This window comes from Conger conger, chromosome 6, assembly GCF_963514075.1.
Source record: "Conger conger chromosome 6, fConCon1.1, whole genome shotgun sequence".
Classification (NCBI taxonomy): Eukaryota; Metazoa; Chordata; class Actinopteri; order Anguilliformes; family Congridae; genus Conger; species Conger conger.
This window is the reverse complement of record NC_083765.1, coordinates 1072570-1081357: the sequence shown is the minus strand read 5'-3', so window position 1 is coordinate 1081357 and position 8788 is coordinate 1072570. Positions and strand designations below refer to the sequence as shown.

Here is an 8788-nt window from a genome sequence, read left to right as displayed (position 1 = left end):
ATAGCTGCTCCCTAGCCTGTAGCTGCTCCCTATAGCTGCTCCTGCTGCTGTCTCTGCTGCTCCTCAGTGCATCGGTCGTGACCTGAAGGCGGAAGGGTTTGAGTCCTCGCTCAGTCTGCCCGACAGTGTGCTGTCCTTCCTGAGGGACCACCCCATGATGGAGAACAGTGTGTCTGCAGCGCCCCTCCTGGTCCGGAGGGGAATCACATACAACACGATTACTGTATCCAACCACAACCCTGCAGCCATCCTACACCTGGGCACAGGTGAGGGAGAAAGAGCACAAGAGACAAAGCCAGGGACTGATCCTTAGGAAGTATGTGTGTGTTTGTGTGTGTGTGTGTGCATATTCGTATAAATGTGTGTGCATATTTTTGTATAAGCGTGTGTGTGTGTGTGTGTATTGTGTGTGTGTGTATATTCGTATAAATGTGTGTGTGTGTATTTTTGTATAAACGTGTGTGTGTATATTGTGTGTGTATATTTGTATAAACGTGTGTGTATTGTGTGTGTGTGTGTTTCTCTCAGATACAGGGGAGCTGCACAGTGTCTCAGTGGGGGGTCAGGATGCCACCCTTCTCCAGGAGATCCCACTGTTCAACACACCTGTAAACAACATCCTGTTACACCAGGTACTGTACAGAGCACACACACACATTACACACATGCATGCATGTGCACACACACAAACACACATATGGACACACAGCACACACACACACATACAGATACGCACACACACACACACACACTCCCACACGCACACGTACACACACACACTCAAACTCCCACACACACACACACACACACTCACACGCACACGTACACACACATGCGCACACACGCACACGTACACACACACACGCGCGCGCATGCGCAATCACATGCAGAGCTCTGATGCTCTTTTGCACTTTGTTGTACGTTGCTCTGGATAAGAGCGTCTGCTAAATGCCACGTAATGTAATAATGTACTGATGCTGTCTCTGTGTTGCAGGAGGGGGTGATGGTGAGCTCAGGTCAGTCTCTGGCTCGTGTGGCTGCAGGGGGCTGCAGTCTGTACCCAAACTGTGAGCTGTGTGTCCTCACCAAGAGCCAGGGCTGTGTGTGGAGAGGGGAGACCTGCACCCCCTCCTCATCCAGGTCTGTACTGCACCCCATACTATACCTGTAACCCTACACCACACCCCATACTATACCTGTAACCCTACACCACACCCCATACTATACCTGTAACCCAACACCACACCCCATACTATATCTGCAACCCTACACCACACCCCATACTATACCTGTAACCCTACACCACACCCCATACTATACCTGTAACCCTACACAACACCCCATACTATACCTGTAACCCAACACCACACCCTATACTATATCTGTAACCCTACACCACACCCCATACTATACCTGTAACCCAACACCACACCCCATACTATACCTGTAACCCAACACCACACCCCATACTATACCTGTAACCCTACACCCCCTCCTCACCCAGGTATGGGACGGCCTGTAGCTTAGTGGTTAAGGTACATGACTGTAGTGTAGTGGTTAAGGTACATGACTGTAGTGTTGTGGTTAAGGCACATGACCCTGGAGTGTAGTGGTTAAGGTACATGACCCTGTAGTGTAGTGGTTAAGGTACATGACCCTGGAGTGTAGTGGTTAAGGTACATGACCCTGTAGTGTAGTGGTTAAGGTACATGACCCTGGAGTGTAGTGGTTAAGGTACATGACCTTGTAGCATAGTGGTTAAGGTACATAACCCTGTAGCGTAGTGGTTAAGGTACATGCCTGGGACCTGCAAGGTTGGTGATTCGATCCCCGGTGTAGCCACAATAAGATCCACACAGCCGTTGGGCCCTTGAGCAAGGCCCTTAACCCTGCATTGCTTCGGGGGAGGATTGTCTCCTGCTTAGTCTAATCAACTGTATGTCGCTCTGGATAAGAGCGTCTGCCAAATGCCATTAATGTAATGTAATGTAATGTCTGTACTGCACCACATACTATATCTGTACCTCTACACCACACCCCATATTATACCTGTAGCTCTACACCACACCCCATATTATACCTGTAGCTCTACACCACATCCCATATTATACCTGTACCTCTACACCACACCCCATATTATACCTGTAGCTCTACACCACATCCTATAATATACCTGTAGCTCTACACCACATCCCATATTATACCTGTAGCTCTACACCACATCCCATATTATACCTGCAACCCTACACCACAGGCAGATATCCTCTCATTAACCTGTGCGTCCGGGGAGTGAAAGAGAGGGAAAGTTCAGTATCATCAGCATAATAGTGATATGGGAAGCCATGTGAAGTAATGTGAAGCCAAGTGATTTCATGTAAATGGAAAACAGCAGAGGCCCTAGTACAGATTCTCGTGGGACTCCTGTAACAAGGGGATGAGGTGTTGAAACAGGTCCTACCACATCATTTGGATGGGGTCTATCTGCTTGATGCCAGTAAATGAAACTGCTGTAGGTGCAGTAAAGGTAGTAAGAAATGCCAGCCTTTCTTGTGCAGCTCAGTGCAGCAGTGGTAGTTCTGACTGTGCTGTTCTCTGTGTTCCAGCTGCTCTGACTGTGCTGCTCTGTGTTTCAGCTCTGACTGTGCTGTTCTGTGTTTCAGCTGCTCTGACTGTGCTGCTCTGAGTTTCAGCTCTGACTGTGCTGATCTCTGTGTTTCAGCTCTGACTGTGCTGAGCTCTGTGTTTCTGCTCTGACTGTGCTGATCTCTGTGTTTCTGCTCTGACTGTGCTGCTCTGTGTTTCAGCTGCTCTGACTGTGCTGCTCTGTGTTTCAGCTCTGACTGTGCTGATCTCTGCGTTTCAGCTCTGACTGTGCTGATCTCTGTGTTTCTGCTCTGACTGTGCTGCTCTGTGTTTCAGCTGCTCTGACTGTGCTGCTCTGTGTTTCAGCTCTGACTGTGCTGATCTCTGCGTTTCAGCTCTGACTGTGCTGTTCTGTGTTTCAGCTCTGACTGTGCTGATCTCTGTGTTTCAGCGGCTCAGAGGCTCAGGGGCCTGAGGTGGTGTGTGAGACTGCAGACGGTGAGTCTCAGCAGTGCCTCCTGCTGGTCGCTCTTCTATTGCCTTGTGTCTCTGTTCAGATGTTAAACAGCACCCCCCCCCCCCCCCCGCAGTGCGCTGCTCCCCCACCGTGCAGGAGCTCCGCGTGAGGGCGGGGCTGCAGATCGTCCTGCCCTGCGTACAGCTGGCGCCCCGCCCCTGCTTCTGGACCCACCCCCCCGGCCGCCACACCCGCCTGCGCCACTGGGACCTGGCGGTCACAGTAACCACGGAAACAGTGGGCACGTACACCTGCTACTGCCAGGACGACCGGCCGGGGGTGGGGCTCGGGGCGGGGCCAGGTGGGCGGAGCCAGTGCCCGCGGGCGGCCTATGAGCTGGTCCTGGAGGACCGCAACATGCACAGGGGCTGGAAGGGGCTGTACGTCGCCTGCCTGTTTCTGGGGCTCCTGCTCGGCGCTCTACTGCTGGCTCTCCTCTGGCCTCCCCGACCACAGCACCAGAGAGCCCACTAAAGCTCTGGAACAACATGGTATGGACTAACCAAGATTAACCTGGTCCAAAGGCATGGTAAGGCCAAAGTAGGAGAAAGAACAGATCTACTCATGATCCAAAACATACAAGCTCATCTGTGAAGCACGGTGGAGGAAGTGCCATGGCTTGGGCTTGCATGGCTGCTTCTGGAGTGGCTCACTAATCTTTGTTGATGATGTAACTCATGATGGTAGCAGCAGGATGAATTCAGAAGTTTACAAAAACATTCTGTCTGCCAACTTACAGAGAAATGGGTCCAAATGAATTGGGAGGAACTTCATTATGCAGCAAGACAATGACCCAAAATACACTGCCAACACAACAAAGGAGAAAAAGTGGAAGGTTTTAGACTGGCCCAGTCAATCACCAGACCGTAACTCGACTGAGCATGCATTTCACCTGAAGAGGAGATTGAAGGGAAACAAACAACTGACCTGAACATCTGAAAGAGGCTGCAGTACCAGCCTGGATAAGCATAAAAATAGAAGAATGCAACAGTTTGGTGATGTCAATGGGTTGCAGGCTTGATGCAGTTATTGCAAGCAAGGTATATGCTACCAAATATTAAGAGTTATTTACTTTCATTTACTTAAGTACTCTCGGTTCCAATACATACTCACCTAAATTGGGTGGTCTGATACCAAAGGTGCTATGCTCTTAGTATTTTACATCTAGGTGTAAATACTGGGAAATAAAAGCTGAAATTTTGATCTTGTCTCGTGTTCATCTTTTTATCTCAACCCCAAATGTATACAGTGTGTTGTTCCAATACAGGGGACTGTATATGCTGATAGACACAACTCTGCATCATTATTTCTCCCTGATGAAACTGGTCAAAGACTTTACTGTTCTGACATCCACAGGAAGGTTGTTCCACCACCGTGGGGCCTGAACAGACAGCAGTCATGACCGAGAAGGAACTCACACATGTGTCTGTGGGCTCGATTCACACAGACACACACAGGTGCACATAGTCACACACAGACACACACACGGACACACACAGGTGCACATAGACACACTCACAGGTGCACATAGACACACAGACACACACAGACACACATAGACACACACAGGTGCACACAGACACACACAGACACGTCTCTTTGGTGAAATTCAGAACTCCGGTTCTAACCCCCGGAAACTTTTCTCTATTTTCTCCTCTCTCCTCAATGCACCGCCTCCTCCTCCTCAGTCCTCCTTTGCTGCTGATGACTTTGCTGATTTCTTCGATGAGAAGGTCACAGTCATCCGTAGATCCTTTACAACCACCGCCCCCCTCACTGTGCCCTTCCCCCCCTCTAGGCCCATCCCTTCCTTTTCCACTTTCTCCCCCCTTACAGACTCTGATGTTTCTCAACTCCTGCTCTGCCACCGCCCTACAACCTGTGCCCTTGACCCTATCCCCTCTTCTCTTCTCCAAACTATCACACCTGACATTCTCCCATTTGTCACCTCCCTTGTCAACTCCTCCCTGTCTTCCGGCTGTTTTCCGGCATCCTCCATGAGGGCCCACATCACTCCGCTGCTAAAAAAGCCTACTCTGGATCCCTCCATCATCCAGAACTACCGCCCGGTATCTCTTCTTCCTTTCCTTTCTAAAACTATAGAACGAGCCGCTTCTACTCAACTTTCTTCTTTCTTTTCTAACAACAACCTGCTAGACCCCCATCAGTCTGGCTTCAGATCGGGCCACTCGACAGAGACTGCGCTCCTCTCCGTCAGTGAGTCACTCCATGCCGCACGAGCAGCCTCCCTCTCCTCTGTCGTCATTCTTCTAGATCTCTCTGCTGCCTTTGACACTGTGGATCACTCCATCCTCCTGCCTGGCCTGTCAGCAACGGGCATCTGTGGCACAGCCCTGGACTGGATTGAGTCCTACCTCTCTGGTCGCTCCTTCCAGGTTGCCTGGGCTGGTTCGGTATCGACCCCTCGGCCCCTCGCCACAGGAGTTCCCCAGGGCTCAGTCCTAGGCCCGCTTCTTTTTTCTCTTTACACTCGCTCCCTTGGCCCTGTGATCACTGCACATGGGCTATCCTACCACTGCTACGCGGACAATACCCAACTCTTCGTCTCGTTCCCGCCGTCTGATACGCAGGTTTCAGCCCGTATCTCTGCTTGCCTGAGGGACATCCAGAGCTGGATTGACAACCACCATCTAAAGCTCAACCCAGGCAAGACTGAAATGATATTCATCCCTGCTAAAACCTCTCCCCATCTGGATCTCTCCATTTCCCTCGGGGATACCACACTCACGCCGTCACCCAGTGCAAGGAACCTCGGCGTGGTGATGGACAGCAGACTGTCCCTCTCCGAGAACATTGTGGCGGTGACCCGGTCATGCAGGTTCTTCCTATACAACATACGGAGAATCCGCCCCTTTCCCACCCCCTACTCGACCCAGCTCCTGGTCCAAGCGATGGTTCTGTCCCGCCTGGACTACTGCAATTCCCTCTTGGCTGGCCTCCCAGCGTCTGCCATCAGACCCCTCCAACTCATCCAGAATGCAGCAGCTCGTCTGGTCTTCAACCTTCCCAAATACTCACACGTCACCCCCTGCTTACTTCCCTCCACTGGCTGCCTGTCAAAACATTGGTGCTAGCCTTCCAAGCAGTTAAAGGGTCTTCCCCAGCTTATCTACAAAAAATCATCAGGCCCTACACCCCTGCCAGACCTCTTCGTTCAGCCTCCACAGGCCGCTTGGCACCTCCCCCTCTCCGAACCTCCACATCACGCTCACGACTACTGTCTGTTCTGGCTCCACGGTGGTGGAACGAACTCCCCGTTGAGGTCAGAACTGTAGAATCTCTCCCCACCTTCAAGCGCAAGCTGAAGACACCTCTTCAAGCAGCACCTCTCCCCATCCCTCCCTACCTCCCTGTGAACCTTAATTGTTGTCTCTGTGACTTGCTTTGTGTATCGGTATTTTTAGTTGGCTAAGTAAGCAGTGTTTGGATAGTTAACTTTGGTCACTTTGGCTCTGTTTGTTTGTTTCTTTGTTCTCAAAAAAAAAAAAAAAAAGGCCCTCGTCCTTATCTTTGTGGTACAGGTAGCAGTTGAAATTGTACTTCCCTCTAGGGTCCTTCAGCGAACTTATCCCTGGTTATGGGTATGCACTTTGTTGTACATCACTCTGGATAAGAGCGTCTGCCAAATGCCAATAATGTAATGTAATGAAAAAGTACTGGCTTTGAAAACATTGACACACTCATTTTAGGGAGTCCCCTAGATATGCAGGACAGTGAGCAGTGGTGGTCATATAAACGGTGCAGCAGGTGCAGGTGCACCTGGGGGGCCCCGGTGCAGGGCCCATGTCTCTTTGTGTCTAATATCAGTATGTCCATTTTTTTTATATTTCAACCACTCACCAAAAAAACACTCACTATCCTTATCACGTGTTATGAAGTCACTGTGACGCAGTGAAAAGAAACACCTGTTGGGAGGAAATAAGCCTGTTTGGAAGCTGTATGAAAGCCTGTCTGTAACTGAACAGATTCTGGGTCACCGGAGAGACACCACGGTTTTATGATCACTGTGACTGAACGATGTTGGGTCACTCTGCAGATGTAACAGAGTTTAAAATGTAGGTTATTTTTATGTGAATTTTACTTGAATTGAGCAACCGCCGGCCAGTATTTATTGTTTTAGAGCCCTCTTGTGAAGTTGGTTCACTGCGCTTTGATTAATATCACACTTTGTCCCTCTTGTGTTGCCATATCCCTGCAGCAGATTCAAGTCTCTCTGCTGAGGGTAGGTTGTTACTGAAACACAGCTGTCTTTATTTTACCAGTCTTTGTTGAATATAGCTAATTTAAGTTGTAATGTGTAGTGTATAATGTTTAACATCAGTTTTACTACGTGCCTTTATGAAATTTGTGTTAGTTTTGACCAATGGCAATAGATATTTTTATTTTTTCATTTCACCACGTTAGGCGTTCTAGAATGGCTAGCTGCCATTCCATGCGTTCTATTGCCACGTGCCATGACTCATACGAAACTGTTGAAGACTCACTAGTTTCTTTCGGGGGAAAATGAATTTATTATTTTATTTTGCACGTCTAGGTTTGCCAGTGCAGTGACCATTTAAAAAAACACTTATGTGTTTTGTTTGTCTTCTTGAGGTATGTGGGCCATATAATTTGTAGATGTGTGCTAAGAGTGTTTTAGCTAGTGACTGCATGAGCACTGTCGCATTTCATGCTGTGTCCAGTAGGTGGTGCCGATATACAACTTACAGTAAATCCTCAAATTGTGTCCGGGATTCTATTTGAAGCCGGGCCTCGGATAATAGCCGGGGGCGTGGTCGATTCGGACAAATAAAGGCCGGCCCCCAAATACAAGCCTGGGTAATATATTGCCTACCAGTAGGGCTATCAGTCCATGAGCACTAGAAGACATTGTTTCGATTTAACTCAATGAAATAAAATATTTTATATTGTTGGTTGGTTTAATACTGTTGCCAATGAAAAGTCGTTGTCCTACACCATGGGTCTCCCAACACGTTGCTCTCAAGCTACTAGTCGCTTGCCGTCCCCTTCTGAGTAGCTTGCCAATGGCTGAAGCAGTATACATTTAAACACAATTGTTGCCGCGAGGCATTCCAGCCTACAAATTTAATAAAAAGTAAATCAGGCAAAATGAAAAATTAACTCAATTTAGGCTACTTGGCTACGCAATAAGGTTTCCATGTATTTACAGCACAGCGCACGTTCAGTGAATGAATGAAAGCGGCTGCCTTGACTCGCAACAAACAGACGGGTGGAAATCCCGGCACTCTTTCAACAACATGAAACTTAGCAGTGAACCATCAAATACCCCCCAGATTTCAGGTCCCATCAGTCCCAACATTTAGCAATTGAATCAAACAGTCCAAAAGTAAATTAAATCCCAAACCAAAGCGAAAATCTTTTGATAGCCTACCGGTGTGCTGCTCCAAACGAAACGCATGTCTCACAATTAAACGCTCTTTCGGAAAAAAAGATCCTTAACTTGCTGCTATCTACGCTAATTTGTTATTGTTCATGAAGGCGTGTCTGGCAAGTTGGTATTTTATGAAGATGCATCTGTTTTGGCTTTCATTAATGGTTTAGCTACTCAAGTTGCGTTTCTGAACGGTTACAGGAAGTGTTGAACAGTGTTGGCCCACTTTAAGTGTAGCCTTTTACTTTATTTCTGAAAAAAAAGCCTAATAAGAA

At 48.5% G+C, this 8788-nt stretch overlaps 1 protein-coding gene across 1 annotated transcript in view; it reads left to right on the top strand.

Moving 5' to 3' along the window:
• LOC133131751 (semaphorin-4F-like) overlaps positions 1-3292 on the top strand; it is a 14522-nt gene extending 11230 nt beyond the window's left edge. Inside the window, exons 12-16 of the mRNA XM_061247194.1 lie at positions 68-266; positions 529-632; positions 995-1140; positions 3006-3081; positions 3174-3292. Of these exons, the coding sequence (XP_061103178.1) occupies positions 68-266; positions 529-632; positions 995-1140; positions 3006-3081; positions 3174-3209 (561 nt within the window). The 3' untranslated portion in view covers positions 3210-3292. The remainder of the gene's footprint in view (positions 1-67; positions 267-528; positions 633-994; positions 1141-3005; positions 3082-3173) is intronic.
• Positions 3293-8788: the final 5496 nt, after the last annotated feature.